At 46.4% G+C, this 18,746-nt stretch overlaps 1 protein-coding gene across 1 annotated transcript; it reads left to right on the forward strand.

Annotated features, from left to right (window-relative positions):
• The first annotated feature begins 133 nt into the window (after positions 1 to 133).
• Positions 134 to 18,094, forward strand: MEIOC (meiosis specific with coiled-coil domain). Its single transcript, XM_054000229.1, has 8 exons — positions 134 to 202; positions 2,041 to 2,166; positions 6,705 to 6,862; positions 6,984 to 7,088; positions 8,469 to 10,308; positions 12,273 to 12,407; positions 14,498 to 14,678; positions 16,551 to 18,094. Exons 1-8 carry the CDS (start codon positions 197 to 199, stop codon positions 16,841 to 16,843), a joined length of 2,844 nt encoding a protein of 947 aa, XP_053856204.1. The 5' UTR covers positions 134 to 196; the 3' UTR covers positions 16,844 to 18,094.
• Positions 18,095 to 18,746: the final 652 nt, after the last annotated feature.

Here is an 18,746-nt window from a genome sequence, read left to right on the forward strand (position 1 = left end):
TGGCCAGCAGAGCCGCTCACGTTGCGCGGGGAGGTGCGAGGCGGCCGCGCGAGCCCTGATTGGCCGAGCGCCTCGGGCGCTGGCCAATGGGCGGGGGCGCGCGGGGTGGGGCGGCCGTTGGGCCGGCGCGAGGACAACGGCCGGAACTCGCCTCAGGCCGCCCCGCGCGGGCCCGCGCCGAGACCGGCCCGGAGCCATGGAGGTGAGGGACGGGAGCGGGACAGGGACCGCGATGGGGACCGCGGTTAGCTGTGCGCCTCCGCCCGTTGCACACCCGGCGGGCCGCCGCGGCTGTCTTGGGCGTGACCCCCTCGGCGCTGAGGAGGCATCGAGGTCCGACCCCGGCGGGTGTCCGAGCCCCGCTACACCCTCCGGCATCCGGCACCTTCCCGTGTGGGGGCAGGTGTGAGACACGGAGCTCAGGCCTGTGGGGAAAATACACCTCAGCACCCTGAAAAACACCTGTTTGCGGAAAAAGGAAGGAAGTGTGGGTTTGGGGGTGTCTTAGGGCTGCCTCTGGCCCTACAAGTTTGCCCTTGTTCTGTGGGATTGTAGACTTTGCGAGTTAGGTGTCCCTGTGAATGGCAATCTATGAGGAGAAAACATGGCACAGTAAGCTCAGGACATAGAGCCGAGCTCCACAATAACTCAGTGTGTTCATTTATTTGGAAAATGTGCCAGAAAAACACAGAAAAATACCAGGCATAACAGTGGTGTGAGCTACAATGAAGATCGCTTGGTGCATCCTCAGGAAGCTGCAGAAGGATGTGTTTCTAGAGAGCAGAACTTATTAAGAACCCTGATCCTGGGAAACTTTGGCTTAATGAATTTATTCATCATTCCAAATGAGCTGCAATGGTAATATGCCAGTAACTTCACTTTTTTATTTGTTGGCTAAAGGGCGTTTTAGCTTTCCAGTTTAGCTTTTCATTTTGTGCCTCACCCTTGGGAGAAGGGAAGAGCTCTCAGTTTTTGTTTGTTCTTATTCCTTGCTCCTGCTGGCCTGTGGTTTCTGGCACTTGGAGGGGTGTCCCTCTACTTGGAGTTGTTTCTCCCATAGTTACAGGACAGAGCAGATTCCTACCGCAGCTCTCAGAGTGTGTGTGTGTTGTAAGAAATTTCCAGCTCCTGACCTCTGGAAATGCAGATCCATGTTATCACGTAACTTAAACAGTGTTTGGGAGCAGTGATGGAAGGGCAAGAGGTGTCCAGGATTGTGTGAAGGCTGAATAACTCCTCTACTGCTGTTGGAGGAGGGGTTCCCTGCCCATGGCAGGGGTTGGAACTGGATGAGCTTTAAGGTCTCTTCCAAACCATGCCATGATTGTGTGAGCATTCTTTTGTGTTTGATGTTCCCCTGTGGAGGCTCTGATGTTGGGAAGCTCAGCTGGTGGAAACAGGGAGAGTGCAAATTTCCTCTTGATCTGCACCCCCTCTGTCTCTGAACACCTTTGGAGTTTCTTGTGCTTTGGTAGGTTCAGCTTTTCCTGCAGGGTAAATAGGAAAGTGTTTTACATCCATACATAGAACCACATCCTTGAAAATTCAGATGAAACAGAATCCAGCAGTAAATTAGAAGTGTTAAAGAAGTTAACATTGGTATAAAATCCAAAACTGTCAGCTCTGTTTATAATTGTGTCTCTATGTGTAATTATGACTTTTCTGATGTCCCTGTCCCCGCAGCCCCTCATGCTATTCTGTGTTTTCTCATGTCCCTGTCCTGCAGCCCCTCATGCCGTTCTGTGTGTTCTCATGTCCCTGTCCTGCAGCCCCTGAGGCCGTTCTGTGTGTTCTCATGTCCCTGTCCTGCAGCCCCTCATGCCGTTCTGTGTGTTCTCATGTCCCTGTCCTGCAGCCCCTGAGGCCGTTCTGTGTATTCTCATGTCCCTGTCCTGCAGCCCCTCATGCCGTTCTGTGTGTTCTCATGTCCCTGTCCTGCAGCCCCTGAGGCCGTTCTGTGTGTTCTCATGTCCCTGTCCTGCAGCCCCTCATGCCGTTCTGTGTGTTCTCATGTCCCTGTCGTTTTCTCTGTCCCCGCAGCCCAACGTGGCGTTCCGAGGCGGCGGCCGCTGCTGGGGCAGCGCGGAAGCGGGCGGGAGGCTGCCGGACGTGTTCAGCACCGCCCTGCCGGGCTCTGCCTCGCTCTATGGCTGCTACAAATCACAGGTTCAGTTGGTTATTGATTATTTTTATAGCTCTGTAAGAGTTTGGATTGCTTGTGAACAAAATGGTCAGAAGATGTTTCTAAAGTGGTTGCTTACACTGGTGAACATAAATCACAGTGTTTGATGTAACTGTAGTAAATATTCATTGTTGTAACTTTCATCAGAGGGGACAATGGCTTTTCTAATGCAGTCACTGATGAAGCTGTAGGGGATGTTTATTAAACTGGTATTTCACCATTGTTCTGGTGAGATGTTCATGGTAATTGTTCTTCTGTTGGCATAAACAATTGGAGGCAGAGTGAGGAGCAAAGACTTTCCTCTTTTAGGAAAACTGGAAAGTGAGTAAGAAGGAGAACGTTAGCTATTGCCTCAGATATTTCTTTAGTCCAAGTGTTTGTATGAACCAGTTCTTAGTCTGATCAGCAGAAAATGCCAGGACAGAAGCTAAATATGTCAGCTCTCTTGGAATTTTTGCCTTTCATAGGCATAAATTTTCGCTGAGGTAAAAGACTCAAATGAAAATTCATTCCCAGTACCTTCAAGACCAAACTTACTCCTTCTTCCATTCAGGACTTGTTATTTTGTCAGACTACTCTGCTCCACAAAGGAGTGTATTGTGAGTCTTTGACATTTAACCCTGCAAAATACCATTTATTGTTTCACTTACTGAGAGCTAAGAAGGCCTATTGTGTCTAAACCAAACAGATAAGAAAGATGTTCCTTTTCACTTAATCAGGATATAATGCCTTTCCTCAAGAAAAGAATTAGCTGTAAGTTTTTTTCAGTACCTTAACACTCTGTAATGATGAGGAGAAAAAGTATCTAATTCCTAACTCATGTCAGGGGTCAACCAGTAGAAACTGGAGCAGATGTTTTAGACTAATATTGTTGCTGGTTTTAAGAACTTTCTAAGTGTAGATGAAGGGTTGGGTTGAGAAAGGAGACATTGTTTATTCTGTGCATGGTGCCCGGGGAAGTTTCCCACAAGCCAAGCACAGCAAAGAGTGAAAAGCGAGAGAATTTACACACTAAAGTTTGCATAAACCTGCCTGCCTAATCCACAGTTCCTGCCTGCCTTATGCAGTCACTGAGCTTGTGCAGCCTTAAATAAAATATCCCTCCTGTGGTGATCTCCATCTTTCTTTGCTCATTCCATTACCTCGTGGATTTCTTTAGTGCCATGATGGATAGTAAGATAGCGTTTCTGCTATTGTTTTTAGCTGCTTTTAACTGCCTTTGCAATTTTTTACATTGTAGCAATTTCTATACTAGCATAAGGCTCATGCCCATAGGGCTAGGTTGTATAGGTGAAATTACGATACAGGGGTTTTCTTATTAGTTGAAAGGAAGCTACTGGAGGTTGAATAGTTAGAATCTCTGAGCTGGATAAATTTACAAACACAAAAATTAGAATGTGATTTAATTATCTATTTCTATATCTGCACAACGAGTACTAAAGCATACTCACCTTTTACTCATGTATCTGAGTATCATTTTTATATTAATCAGTGGTGGAATTTCAAAATTACAGATGTTCTGTTCCATATCTAGGCAGAAGTCTTGAATTTCAATTGTATTTCCTTCAGCTGTTGTCCATGTGCTGCACAGGTGCTGACACCTGTGATTTGTCATCTGTTTCTTTTTTAATGGGTCCATGCTCTGTGTCCTCTTAGATGCCTTGTGGTTCCATTATTGATCAGGTCTGGAGCAATAAAAGCATGAATATTATATACTATAGTTTTAAGTGTAGTCAATGTCAAATAGCATTTGTTGTTTGCCTGCTTCCTTAATTGCATACAGGCGGATTTCCCAGATTTGAGGTGCTTTGGGAGGTATTAATGGTCAGGGGTTTCCTTTTACCTTTACTTGTATCCAATGGCCTTCTGCTTCTATAGCTCCTATAGCTCAGCAATGATATTTTCTTTCATCCTCCTTATGCATCAAAGGAAGTTTTAGAGAGTGTGTGTTGTCAGATTCCCATCTAGTTGTATGATTAATAATTTAAATTCTCTTCCATCCTCCTTAAACAATTGTACAGTTGGTTTCTTGTTACTGTCTTTGATCGGACAAGAAAGAACAAAAGGATTGCATATATAAGTTTCATATTCAGAAAGGTTAAGGTAATTCAGGGAAACATGTCACAGTAAGAATCCTAACCAGTATAAAATTATACCACCATTATAGCAAGTTTGACATCTGGCACTGTCTTGGCAATCCTGGTCTGTGCAATTGTGTTTGTCTAAAATAATTACTGAGTTGGAATTGCTACTACCCCTTGAGGGCATTCAAGTTCTGTGTGAGACAGGCCTTCTTCCCGGGCACAGTTCATGAAGTTACTTTTTAACTTTTTTAGTCCTGAAGATCCAGAGGAGGTGACTTCTCACTTACCTGGTCCTGTATTTTTTTCAGTCCTGAGTGGTGCTTCCACGGCTCTAGTCCTTGAAGTTTCACAGCTGTGTATGTTGTGAAATGAACCTGGTATGGTCCTTTCCCGTGTTCCTTTGGTGCCTCATTGTTCCATGGTCTTAGACCCAATCTCCCACCTGGATGTCATGAACAGGAAGGTCCAGATCAATTAGATTTCTGCAGTGAAAGTACTTGCTGATAGAGGACAAAACTCTCCTTAGAGAGATAACATAATTACACGAGTGTTCTTGGCCCAGATATTCACAGAACGTGGTTTGTAAGAGACTACCTGATAAGGTCTCCTGTATAGATTTCAAAAGGACTGAGTTTATCTCTGGATCGAGGTGTTATTCTGACCCTCAATAGTGCTGGTAGCAACATCTCAGACCTCTTTGTCCTTTGTTCCTTCTATAATACATGGAGGTTTTGATGGCAGGGCCAGCTGGATTGGTGTAGCCTCAGGTGTTCACTGACCAGGTGGCCTTCACTAAATGTAGATCCCAATGTTTGAAGGTCCCACCACCCACTGTTTCCAGTGTGGTTTTTAACAGTCCACTGTACTGTTCAACTTCCCCAGAGCCTGGTGCTCCATACCCACTACAACAAATGCTTGGATCAGATTTGTTTCCAGCCTGCTCTGGGCAGGTCCATTGTTAACCCAACCCTTCGTGTCTCATGTTTGTTGGGTGCCAGTTAAGGCTGTCCTGGTTTGGGAATGGCACTTCCCAGTTCAGTTCTCCCACTGAGACTCTCCAAACCACACACTCATCTCCCCTACTCTCCCCTTCCCCTCCTGCTTTGGCACAGTGAGAGGAGAATTGGAGGCACAAAAGGCAAAGATCACAGGCTGAGTAAGAACAATTTACTGGGAGCAGCAATGAGAGAAGAAAAGGGAAGGTAACAGCAACAGCACTCATTGTAGAGGGTACAGGGAAGGATTCACATGGAAAAGTTTCCAGTAATACTGGATGGCTCCCTCTAGCACATTTTCTTGACTGGAAGGATCCCCTTCTCCCTGGAAAAGAGCCCCTTTCCCCCACCCCAGGCATTGAAGTTGGGTGGTAGAGAATAACTTCTGGGTCCTGGCCATGCTCCTTCCCAGCTACTGCAAAAAATTAACCCTGACCTGGCCAGAACTAGGACAGTTTGCTGACACACCTGTAGGTATCGTGTGCCTAGGAATGATCTCTTTCAGTAGTACCTCACCAAACTCCTCAGCCTGGTTGGCTTGGCAGGGAAAAGCTTCAGGCCCCCAGGAAATGCATCAGCTATTACCAATAAGTATTGATACCCATTCTGCCATGGCAATGAGAGAAATCTATTTGCCAATGATTTCCTGTTGTGTTCCTTTTATAGCTTGTCCTGGGGAAGGCTGAGGCTGGATCTGTGGATGCACACTGTGGTTCATATTTCTTCGCTATACTTTTTGTGATGCCTCCCATTCCAGTCCCAAGGGTACACAATTTTACATTGTTTTCCAAAAACCTTGGGCTGTTCTTAAATCCCTGTGGTAAGGACCACCATAATTGAGTCTTTGGCCCCAGTTGTGGATTCTCCATTCAAATGCGAACAGCTCCTGACTTTGGTGTCTGGTGGGACAGAAGAGAGCATCTTACAAGTCCAGTACCAATACTTGTTACTATGACTGCCTAGGACTTTTTGGGGGGTTCTCTGGGTGGCTGGGGAGGTGTCCCCCACTCAGTTTCCAGCAAAGGTCAGCTCAGGACACACAGAACACAAAGCTGGGTGACAAAAAAGTTGTGATGTGCAGCTCCAGCACCTTCTTCTTAAACAATTGCCAGGCAGGATGTAAAATACGAAAGCTTTCCATAAGCCTTAAGCAACACTAGTTTAGCACACCTGAGAGCATCTGTTTGTGTTCAAGAGAGGGGTGAAAGGTGAGAATTATACCATCAGCTTCTATGTGCAGCAGAGAGCAAGGGAAGGGACAGAGAATTCCGCTTAAAGACATTAACATGGCCTGAAATAGTTGTATTCCAAGTGTGTGGCTTGCTTACTTCTCATGTGCTGGTTCCTCCAAGAGTGAGCTCAGTTACAAGCATGTACAATGACAAAATGACAGTTTGATGTGTTTCATATTAAACAAATGCTTTTATTGTACATTAAATGCAGAATGAAGAAAATGTGGAGTTGCCTCAGGCCTACAGTTCTTCCCTTTCAACATCAGAGTACTCTGCACCCATGGATCCTTCCCTTTTGTACCCCCCTTGGTCTACGTGTACAGATGACACCAAGCAGCCTGCTGCTCCTCAGATTAACCTGAAGTCCAGGTAGTCATCCTTGTCAGGGAGTGTGTGTGTGTTGGAGTAGATGGATTATATTTTTCTGTTTAATTTAACATAGGAAGTACTTTGAAGGAATTATTTTTATTAATACGCAGTTGGTTTTCAGGATTCAGCCCGAAAGGAATGATTATGGCAGTGAAACTGATTTGTATGGACTCGTGTCAAACATCTTGGAAGAACAAGACAAACCACAGCCGTGCTTTGCTGAGGGGTGAGTGAAGTGCAGGTGACAGAAACTCCCCTCTCTGATCTCACTGTGCTCCTGAGTCAGCTCCATCTGCTGCTGGCCAGGCCTCATGCTCTGTGAGCTTTCTCTCCCTTCCCCTCATCTTCCAGCATTTTACTTGGGATACTTGGAAGCTTTTCTCAAGGCACTTACATTGCATGGCAGCTTCTGGCTCTCTGGTATTTACAGAACTTGTTAATTGGCATTTTTTAAATAAGATCTTTACAAGTGTTGTGGACATGGTGTATTCAGATGAATCCCCTGGATGTATGCCTTGGTCTGTTTTTTAATTTTAATCAAGACTGAATTCAGACTTTAGGTTTCTTTCTTAATTAATGTCAATCCACAGAAAAAATACACAGACTTCTTCACATTTGTCTGAACTGGCAGGAGAAATTTCCATGCAAAATTCACGTTTCTTCCTGTTAGTGCTACCTAAGCAATATTTGTGTTTCTAAATGTCAGGTTTATTTGCCTCTATTCCTGCACCAGAAGAGACAATTCCATAGTCATAACAACATGACACAGAAGGGTGCATGTCCAGCATCCCCATGATACTTCCAGAGTTCTCTGTCTTTTCCAGGTCTAAGAAACAGGGGAGCCCAGTTCTCAGGTTCCCAAGCCAGGCACTGCTTTTCCTTTCTGTCTTCCCAAACAATTCCAGTGATTTCTCTATGGGTGCTGAGTTATGTGGCTGAAATCAGGGAAAACTTCAGAGTCAGTCTTGATATCATGAGACAACTCAGTAATTCCTTTGCTATGGACAAGCAGGACTGGTTCAGTACTCCCAGATTTGGCCTCCAGTGGCTTCCAGGAACAATTTCCCCTTCACTTAATCTGTTTACAGTTCTCCTTGGCAGTCAGGGATTGATGGTCCTGTGTGAATTCATGCTGGTTAGTAGAAAGAAATGAGGTGTGCTGGGATGCTGCCTCTGGCTTTACCTGCAGGAAGCAGTGCACAAGTGAGGTGAGAAAGAAGGATTTTCTCTGGAGTGCTGGGACATGGCTTTGGAAGACTGAGGGCAGTCTGGGTGCCTGTACTTGGTGCTGAGCCAGGAGTATTTTGGTGATGATGGACAGGACTGACGGACCAGGGTTTGGTGTGTACATTTCCCTTGCAGCTTGAGGGCCTGTCCATAGCTCCTGAGCTGTGGTGGTGTGTTTAGACAAGGCAGAGTCAGTTTTCTCAGCTAGATATGGGAAACTGAGGATGACAGGACTGGGTAGAAGTTGAAGTCAGATATCTTGGAATCATTTGAGAGAAATTATTTGGGAATCATTTGTTTCTTAAACCTTGTTTTGTGTTTGGAAATGAAGAGCAGCAGCACAGATCAGTGTCTAACCACATGTTTCTTGTTTTTCAAGGAGTTGCCCTCCCACCCTGAAGTCAGTGTGGCCAGTGAGCACGACCAGAATGGAGCACCATGACCTGTTGCCAGAAGCCAGGAGGGCAGTTGTTGGAGCAGTGCCCCAGCAGGGTTTCTATGGCAGTGAGTCCCTCCCTGCTGCTGACAAGCAGTTCCTGCAGAGTCCCACTCTGGTGGCACAGCAGAAAGCAGACGATTGTTACCGCGGCTTTGCCGGCGTGGACCTGGAAGAGCAGAGCTTGTACTCTGCCAGGAGCGATCGTGCCAATGGCTGCAACTTGCAGACTAATGAGAGTATGAAGACAACACCTGTATATCAGAACTACCCCTACCTGAAAAACACCTTTGCAGCCCAGGCTGGGTACTCAGAAGCAATCAAAGACTCAGGAGCCGATGCTTATTCTTATGGAAGGGAGAAGGTATGTCCCAAAGGAGCAGATGCACAGGTGCTCCCAAAGCGGGCAGAAACATTCCTTCCACAGTGTCACAGATACAATGAGAACACAGATTATACCAGATACACTGAATATTCTCATGCTGGTAAAGCAAAGCCCAACAAGGGCACCAGTTGTAGCCTCCAAGAAAATAGAAAGCTGGTAAATGGAACCCCTGAGGCACCATCTCTGGATGCAGAGCCCTATGCTAAGTTATTTCAAGTTAAATCAGGCACTCAGAAAAAATTTGAAGATACAATTTCAGATCAGCATGACTTTACATTTCCCAAGTCTGTAGGACTTGTATCAGAAAAACAATTTGCAAGCGAATCTTCCTTCAGCACTGATTTTGGGCAAAAATTTGAATATGGACTAAAATCTTTTGCAGCTTGTCCAGGGAATAATGGTGTGGAAAAGCAGCAGTTTTCCAAGGCCGATCTTCAGAATCCTGAATTCTGTAAATCACTCCCACTGTTGCCCAGTGCAGCAGTCCCCTCAGCAGGCTCTAGTGCCAGGCCAGGGTGGATGAACATCCAAACCAAACCCACAGCTTCTGGCCCCTTCCAGAATCCAAGTCCTTTGTTGAAACTGAATAATCAGTCGGCTGCATTTCCAAAAAGCTCTCGTCATTCTAATGATTTTTTTCAGTTGCCATCTTCAAATTTGCCTTTAAACAGTAATTTACTTCACAAGTACTGTCAAGACAACACATTCCTCTCCAGCCTTGACTTCGGCTACAGCACTGCAGAGCGAGCTCGGGCAGCTGCGTGCATGGAAGCCCTGGTTAGGGGTGGGGAAGAGAACCTCATTGAGTACCTCAGTGAGAAGAAGTTGAAGCAGCCAAATGGATTCTGTGACAGTTACTTGGCTCAGCAGTTGGGGATCATTGACAATCTGAACAAACAGCGTTTCCAGCTGAAGCCACAGAGTGAGCACTGTGATCTGGAAGGGCAGAACCAGGCGGATGGGGTGTTTCAGGACATGTACCAGGAGTTATTGGAGTCTCAGGGGCAGCTGCATCTCGGGGCAGAGAACGGGGACACCAGTGCCATTGGTGCTGGGAGCTGCCTGCAGGCTCCAGGCATTCCCAACTGCGTGGTAGGTGACTTCAGGCGGAACTGGCAGCTGGGCCCCAGCACCTTCCCCATGAGATCTGCTCATGTCTTGGGCCGGTCCGTGGTGCCTCTGATGGAGCCTCACACCTTGTTCTCCCAGGATGATCTCAAACGCCTCTACCCCTGCTTTACGGGGAAGATGTACGGTGACAATGCCCTTTCTGGTTTTGTGTCAGCATTTGGATTTCAAAAGCAAGTTAAAAGTCGCAGCGGGCCTGCCAGCGAACTGCATGTGAGACTGGAAGAGTGTTATGAGCAGTGGAGAGCTTTGGAGAAAGAAAGAAAGAAGGTAAGAAAACCAAACTAGAATTATATCACAGATTTGATGTGGATCTCATGCTGCTCAGTGCAGTCACAGACCATGGGTAGTTCTGCTGTTAAGAGTTTAAATGCTTGATGGGACTTCAAAGTTACAGGTTTGGTTCTCTGTTTGTTTTGAGATAGTGAAAGGTGTGGAGATTTGTAGCCTGGCTGGAAGCATAGCTAATGTTGTATGCAACGTTGCACTAAAAGCAGGAATTCAGGGGCTTTTCCAGTCCCAGGGTTGGAGAAGGTGTGTTCATGTGCAAAGATGAACAAAGATGTGCTATACCTTTTTTATTAATATGATAAATACAGTGCCTCTGGAACTTTGAAAGCAAATCCAGTAAATATGTTTTGAATTGAAACAAAACTTTAATTCTTCCAATTCCATTTTTTAGAAGCTATACTGAATTCCTATCTCCTGTTTCCCTGAAGGTTTAAACCCTAAGGTGTATTTGAAGGGGTTCTTTTTTTTTTTTTTTTTTTTCGCAGAAACAGAGGCTGAGGGAAGGATCATTTAATTAAAACCCTTGCAGTAAAAGGCTCAGGTAGTGCTGTGTGCAGCCCTACTAAAAGTAGTTGTCTTTTTTGGTCTGTAGGAAAACCTGTCTTTGTTTCACCAGCTGAGATGGGGTTGGAATTTCAGTACCTGGGGTTGTCTGTGGGGGAAGCTGGGCCAAATGTCACCTGGCAATAGTGGGGCCTTGGGGAATTCTCCTGTGCCAGCCCCTACAAAGAAACCAATTCCAAGAAGATTTTACATGGGGGATTTTTTTGGTGGTGTTTCCTGACAAAAGCCAGTAGTTGCTTTGTATAGAGGGGTTGAGGAAGAGTGAGCCCAGCTTAAGGAGGAGAGGTGGTGTCTGGGGTGCATGGAAAGTGCAAGAGAGAAAAAGCTGGCATGTGCGTGGCCAGGGGCCATGGTGGGAGAAATTCAGCCTTATCACAGAATCCCAGAACAGTTTGGGTTGGGAGGGACCTTAAAGCTCCCTCAGTCCCACCCCCTGCCGTGGGCAGGGACACCTTCCACTATCCCAGGCTACTCCAAACTCCATCCAACCTGGCCCTGGACACTTCCAGGGAGAAGGCAGCCACAGCTTCTCTGGAAAACTTGTGCAAGGGCCTCTCCACCCTCACAGGGAGCAATTTATTTCTAGTATCTAGTCTAAAGCTGTTCTCTCTGTGTGAAGCCCTTCCCCCTTGTCTTGGCACTCCATGCTCTTGTTGATAGTGGACCACTTATGAAACCATTCAAGAATTGCAGTTTTAAATCAGTTTTAGCTAACTCTATGTTGTTATGGGTGTTTTAGAGTGACATAACAAGGGGATACAAGTGATGGAAACTTGGAATCTTGCAAACAGTTTTCAAAATAGTTTTCTGATGGCTAAATAAAATATAGAATCCTGGAGTGGTTTGGTTTGGAAGGGACCTTAAAGACCATCCAGCTCCACCCACCTGCCACAGGCAGGAACACCTTCCACTAGACCAGGGTGCTTAGGAAAATATCTTTCTGTAGTTTAATCTGTACAAAAATTAGGTTAATTGCTGACTGAAACAGTTTTATTTTTATTTTTATGTGTGAGATCCACATCTGTTTGGTCTTTTTTTTTTTTTTTTTTTTCCCTGTAATTCTGACTTGCCTCCATTTTATTTCCAGGCAAAACCAGTACAGGCTGTAGTCAGAGTGAGCAGACATAGCACTGCTGGAACACGGTGTGTTGGCACGATTGCTTTAGTTGAACTGCTTTGAGTAAAGCAGTTGTTCACTTAAAGCAGGTGATTGTCTCACCAGAGAGTTAAATCCCAAATGCCTGAATCCTCATTGTCTCCTTTAAAAATCTCCAAAACCCTGATGGAAAGAAATTGAACCTGGTATTTTTTCTTGTTTCTGTAATGAAGCACACTCTGCGTGTACATTCTGAGGGAGCTGTTCTTTTGTTTTCCTGCAGATTGAATCAGCTCTTGCTAAGAATTTCCAAGGGAAGAAGGTTTCCAGTACTAACAACATTCCAATTCCAAGGCTGACATCAAATCCATCAAGGGTTGATCGCTTAATTGTGGATCAGCTACGGGAACAAGCCAGAGTGAGTTGTAGGACTAAAAAAAATCTATTGAACTTATCCCACAGAACTTAGAGTACAGTGTGAGATAGGTAAGATGATCAGAGCAGCTTTTCCCAAAATAGCTTTGTTCTTCATTGCTGTGCAGGGAATAGCATTTCAGCAGTCTCTGTTAGAGCTTCTGCAGCTCCAGGGTGCTGTTTCCAGGGAACCAGAGAGGGGCTGAGGCTCACAGTTACATCTCCATGTGTCAGGAGGATGTGGTTCCTGGTGCAGGAGCGTGCACATGGTGCAGTATCCAGTCCTGGAGCCTGTCACAGCTCTCAGGGGTGCTGCATTCAGAGCAGCTCGGCAGGGAAATGTTCACTCTGGATTTGGAGACACTGTGATGGAGGAGGTATTTGTGGGAAAAAACAGGTTTAGTTAATGTTTGGAAGATACTGACATACATATTTGCTTGAGAGTCTGATATATTTTATATTTTAATCATCAAATGATAAATTGATGCACCTTCAGTCTGAGTTTCTGTTACCAATTTGCTCTTTAACCCAGTAGGGCAAGGGAGACTGACATCTGCTGAGCTCTGTGGGCAAACCACGGTGCTACTGACAGCCCCAGGGTCCTTGGGGAGGTGACAGCTGGGGGAGGAGGGAACACAGACTCTGCCATCAGAATGGTGAGGGGCTGCTGTGGCACTCCTGAGGCCCAGAGCCATGGTGCTGGTGCTGTAGGCAAGGAGAAGCAGAAGCCAAGCTGTCAGCTGTCCCCCCTTGCCAGAGGCTGTGGGGTGAAATGGTTCTGGGAAATGTTGGGTTTGGAGGCAGCAGCAGTGCTGGGCCAGCCACTGGGCAGCAGGGAGGAGCAGCAGCCTGTCCTACCTGCCTCTCACAGGAGAAATAATCCCTGGAGCTGTGTCTGCTCACTGCCTGCAGGAGCTGCCTGTGCTGCTCATCCAGCTGAGGGATGGACTGAAAGACATGGATGGGCTTAGTGTACTAAAACTCCTGCTCTACAAATCCCAAAAGATCAGCCTTAGTTTCCATGTTTAGAAGGCTTGCTTGCCCTTATCCTGGTAATTTAAAACAGCCTCCAAAACATGGCTTAAGCCTCTGTAGCCATTTGAGGAACCAAACTTCAGTGTACAGCACCTCAAACCCTTGTTAAGTACCTTTTTAGGTAGTTTTAAGAATGTTCAACAGCAGAGTGGGGCTGTTAAACCTGGACTCTAACATCAGGAATCTCGGTGATGGCCAGAGAGTAATCCTGGTACAAAGGTTTGAGTGGAAGCTGAGTTGGCTGAATCTGGGATTAACTCTTCATAGTCGGAGCATCCAGTTAAATCTTCTTGACAGTCACATGCATTTCTTTAAGGCATTAAGTGTAGCCATGGCCCGAGGAACATCCCAGTTTGGGGATTTTTAATTTCTCTTTTTCTGCAGACCAGTAACGAGGTTCTCAGTATTATGTGACTGTGGCTGAGGAGTCACTCACCATGGGGAAACCCAAAAGTGATGTGACTGATGTAAGATAAGTCAACAAAGATGCACATTTTCAGTGGACTAAACAAACCTGAATTATTTCTGAATGTTTGTTCTCAGCTCCCTTAGTGCTGAGTGTTCATCCCAAAGTCAGCCCACACATGGTTCCACAGCAGGTTTCCCTTTCCCAGTGCAGCTGTGACTGCTGCTGGCTCAGGCTGCCCTGCACAGCACAAGGAGCCCATCTGGGTTTTCACCCAGAAATTGCAGCAGTGCTGTGAGAAGGGAGGACCCCAGTGCTTTGAATTCAGGGAAATGGACATTGTTCTGAAACCACCTTTTGTTCATGGGTGTCTCAAAGCTGTACAGATCTGGTATTAACCAGTAACCTGGGGGTCCTTACTGGGGTGTTGTAGCTTTGCTGTTGTGTTTTGCACACCCAGCTGTACCACAGCTTTGGGTTTGGAGATAACAAATCCCAGGTAAGAACTTAAAACTGCTTCAGCTGTAACTTCATGAACTGCTCTCAAAAGAAAGTAATGATTATCATTAATCTGTTCTCCTTAGTTAGTCAATTTTCCTGTAAGTGTGGATGAGTACAGTGTGAACCCCTGTAAGATGTGAATTGTTCATTAGGTTGTGACTTTACTGGGGAAGATGGAGCGCCTGCGCAGTTCTCCGCTCCACGCCAACATCTCCGCTGCTCTGGATAAACACCTGGAGTCGATCCACGTGGTGCAGGCTCAGAGGAAGGATGAAATTGTCAATGCTTCCAGTCGGCAGCGGCACGGTCCTCCCAGGTGCCAGGATGAGAGAGGTACAGCTGTGCTTATGTACATTGATAGGGGAGCTGGGAAGTTGAACATCTTGCAAAAATAAGCGAGGGAGTTGTAATTCAAGTTTTAACTTACTTTTCAATGTTAGAACTTTGTCAAGGGCAGACTGTGTGGGGTTTGGATGAGGGTTTGAGGAGACACTAAACTGGATTTTAGAGATAAATAGGTTAAATCAATTTGGAGGTGGTCATTCCATTAATAAACTGGCTAGGAATAAAAATTAGTGGGTTTTTTTTGATAACACGTTCAGGGGTTGGAGGTGTTATTAAGCTATTGCCTCTTGCTTCTCCCTGTTCCTCATATTCCTCTTCTTAGGAACCTCCAGCTCTGTCTTTGTCTAGAACTTCCTTGGTATCTCCATGCTGAATCTGCCCAAAGTGACTGAGATGGCCTTAGGTTACAAATGGACTTCCTCTTCAAGCATCTTCTGTCTTAGACTGGCATAATTACAAATCATATTTTGAATGGATGCACAAAAATACAATGGGCAGAAAGTTTTCATTCTTAATGGTGTCCCAAAAAAGCCAAATACTCAGCTTAACCTTTCACCAGTGCACAGGCAGAGTGGCAGGTTCCCTTGTCTCCAAGATGGGAGTCAGAGTAAATTCCTGTTCCCTGCGACACTCTGACCTCCTACCTTGTGTCAGAAGCTGTCTTATGTTTCTGAATCTTCTGATCCTTTCTGCTGTTCTTTCTACATCTGAATTACAGGGATTATTTTACTTCTTTGGAGTGTCCCATCATGCAGTTCTGTAATTCTCAAGTTTTCCTCAGAAGATACACTGCAGTATTCTTTCTTTTCACCAGTTCCCCATCATTCTTATTTCTCTTTACCTTGACTGAAGATTATGGGACTTGTTAAAGTGAAGGGGGTTTTAGGGTGTTGTAGCCCATGAAAATAATTGTCTTTGGAACAGAGTAGTCTGGGAAGGAATTGTCAGACCTGGAAATCCAGCTTCTTAGTGCAGCTGCTGGGAGAGGAGAGGAGGCTCTGCACAGTGGGATCTGATTACTTACCTTGGAGGGATGGTGCTTAGTCCTCTGCCTCCCATTGCTGTCTTGGGATGTTGAACCTGGAGCAGCAGTTGGGGAGGATTTTTTTGAACAGTAAATTATTGGATGCCGTAACTGTATTTGCTCTGTCAGACAAAACCTTGAGGGTAAGGCCTGAAGCTGTTCTGGTTTGTTCAGGAGCAAGTCTTCCCCAGCCCTGTTTCCCCAGCACTTTTCTATTCCATCTGATCCAATATTACAGAATCATAGGATGGCTTGGGTGGGAAGGGTCCGTAAAGCTCATCCAGTTCCACCTCTGCCATGGGCAGAGACACCTTCCACTATGCCAGGCTGCTCCAAGCCCTGTCCAACCTGGCCTTGGACACTTCCAGGGGTGGGCATCCACAGCTTCTCTGGGCAGCCTGTGCCAGAATAACGGGACCACAGCCCAGGTGACCTTTTACAGCTCCATGGTTCAACACCCATTCACAGAACATGACCTGTGTGGTTAATCCAATGTCCCAAACGAGCTGTTCCTTCACCCATGGTAAGGATTTCTTGGCAGGACAGGTGAAGGACCCCACTGTGACCCAGCAGGGGGGCCCAGGTGCCATTTGTGTGTGTGTGTACAAGGAGCACCCCAGCCCTGGGGTGCAGCTGCAGCAGGAAGGTTCTGTAACAAACTCAGAACCTAAAAACCGCACACCTGCCTCACTCTGTGAGGGCAGAGAAATTCAGATCCAGCTTTTATAAATCTGTAAAGGGACAGACAAGGTCAGACATGAAAGGGACTGAAGGTGTGGGCCGAGGGCAGCCCCAGCAGTGCTCCAGGACTAAAGGGCCGTTTCCTCCCTCTGCAGTGGTGCTGGCTCTGGCCACGGCGCTCCGAGCTCTGTGCCTGGTCACGTGCAAGGTGCGCACCGTGCTGTGGTGCGCCTTCCAGATGACCCTGCTCAAACCCTCCGCTGGCAGACGGGCTCGGGACAGACTTCCTCAGGAGGGGGCAGCGCCCGAAGAGAAGCGAGCCGAGACCCCCCCGGCTGCGGCCGCGGCCCCACGAGGGCCTAGAGAAGGGGGTGCAGAGGGAGCCCTGGGGCCGTGCACGGACCTGCTGTGCAGTGTGTATGAGAGAGGAGACATGAATTCCTCATAATTTTTGTTTCTTTTTAGTTACTTCAAAGTTTCAACTGCTAAAGTTCATATTTAAAGCTGTATCTTGATGAGAAGTGAGATTTGCCTTAAGGGCTCTCAGGTTAAGCTGTTAACGTGATGGGCAGGGTCAGAATGTTGTAAAGCCAAACTGGTGAATGTTAACTTAAAAAAATAATCAGACTAATTCATTGACAGCCAAGATATTATTTAACTCCTGCAGGTGAAGCCTGGTGTCCAACTCTCCCCATAACTCCTTTTAGTTTTGCTTTAGGAAATAGGTTTTTAAATAATGATTCTTAAAGACTGTGGTGTGATGGGGTGTGAGGTTGGTGTCAGATCAGATTGTGATGTAAAATGGTTTCCTTATTGAACTAAAACCTGGAAACAGAAAGAAAAAGGCTAGAAATACCCAATATTCATGTAAAACTAGATATTTAAAATACAAGTATTTATGAATTTGAGATTTTAAAGTCTACGTTTGGGAAAGGCAATATGCACCAGGTGCCACTAAATTACCAGTAGAGCAGAATTGCTGTGTGAAACCATGAATTTAGTGAATGTGTTCAGATATTTGGAATGCTCTTGGGAACAAATGAACTACTGTTGTAAAGTATTTAAGCATAATCAAACTACGACAGGCAGACAGGATTGTCCTGCAGAGCTATGAAGGAGCTTCAATAATGAGCGTTGTTTTTAATTTAACTTCAGAAAAGGTCGTGCCAAGTTCTGAAATTTGGATTTTCTTAAAGTTACTAGTTTGGTTTGAAATTTGATTGTCAACTTCTAGACTTCTTAGTTCCCTTCTGCATTTGGGCAGCTCCCAGCACTGGTGTTTGCTTGCAGCTCTCAGTCTTTAGGAGCAGGAGTGATGGACTCACCAGCACCCAACGCTGGTGCTTGGGACAGAGTGGCATTTAACCAGTGGGTTAAAGTTACTGAGCTGACCATGCCTGCACACCCTGGTACCGATATGGCTCTGTTCTTCCTGCTGCTGGGAATGCTGATATGCAGAAGGGGTGATGGCATCAGATAAATTGTCATTAGAAACTACTGAGAAAGGCTCAGCAGAAGGTGGGGTGTGATGACGGCAACGACAGAAGTGCTGCCGGGTGAGTGGGGCAGAAGAAGCACAGCTTCCTAACAGCCACTGCACTGGGGGTTGTTCAGTTTGGCCCAGGCTGTGTTGATGTTAAAGCAAAACTGACTGTGCTGACTGGAGTTGTCTATAAGCAATAAATTCATTTTTGTTGAAGAGCTTCTGTTCTGCAAGTATGTTTCCAGCTGGGCTCCTCGAGCCTGAACTGGTACCAGGGGGAAGCATTCAGCCTGCTATGGAACTGCGTTTGGGATAAAGCAGTGGGGATGCTGAAATGCCTCTCTGGAGACAGCTATGACCATAACATCGGACGTGCCAGGGGAGCCAGAGTAGGGAATGTTTCTTCCCTGCAAATGTCTCAGCTCCGAGCTCTGCACTGCCAGGGAAGGCTGATGCAGCATTTCTGCCATCTGCACTGGGAATCTTAGGGGTGAGTCCAGAGTATTCCTGCTCTATAAATAACTCTGTGCTGTGCACTGCTGACTGTCCTGGATGGAGCAGCAGTGGTTGGAGCTCCAGAAGCTGAGTTGCTGCCTGCCTGGGCACCTGATCCATGGCACAAACTGCTGGCATGGGAAGGGGTGGGCCCACAGTTCTAGGGGGCAGGACCGTGGGGTGGGCAGAGGGTGCAGCCCTGCAGCCTCATGGGCTGGGAAGCATCAGCTCACTTTCAGTTTCCAACACCACTGGCTGCTGCTATGGTGCTGCAGTTCCACTCTGCCCCAGCACAGCTGCTAGAAGCCAGAGGGTTGGAGTTGCCCTTGCTCTTGATCCCTGTCCCTGACAGGGCCTTTTACAACAGCAGAGT

The sequence above is a fragment of the Vidua macroura genome, chromosome 27 (genome assembly GCF_024509145.1).
Source record: "Vidua macroura isolate BioBank_ID:100142 chromosome 27, ASM2450914v1, whole genome shotgun sequence".
NCBI lineage: Eukaryota > Metazoa > Chordata > Aves > Passeriformes > Viduidae > Vidua > Vidua macroura.

Bases quoted from the DNA above. Each gene is read 5' to 3' on its own strand.
- MEIOC (XM_054000229.1), top strand. The intron at 7,089-8,468 runs GTGAGTGAAGTG...TTGTTTTTCAAG, and splicing joins CAGCCGTGCTTTGCTGAGGG to GAGTTGCCCTCCCACCCTGA. The intron at 10,309-12,272 runs GTAAGAAAACCA...GTTTTCCTGCAG, and splicing joins TGGAGAAAGAAAGAAAGAAG to ATTGAATCAGCTCTTGCTAA.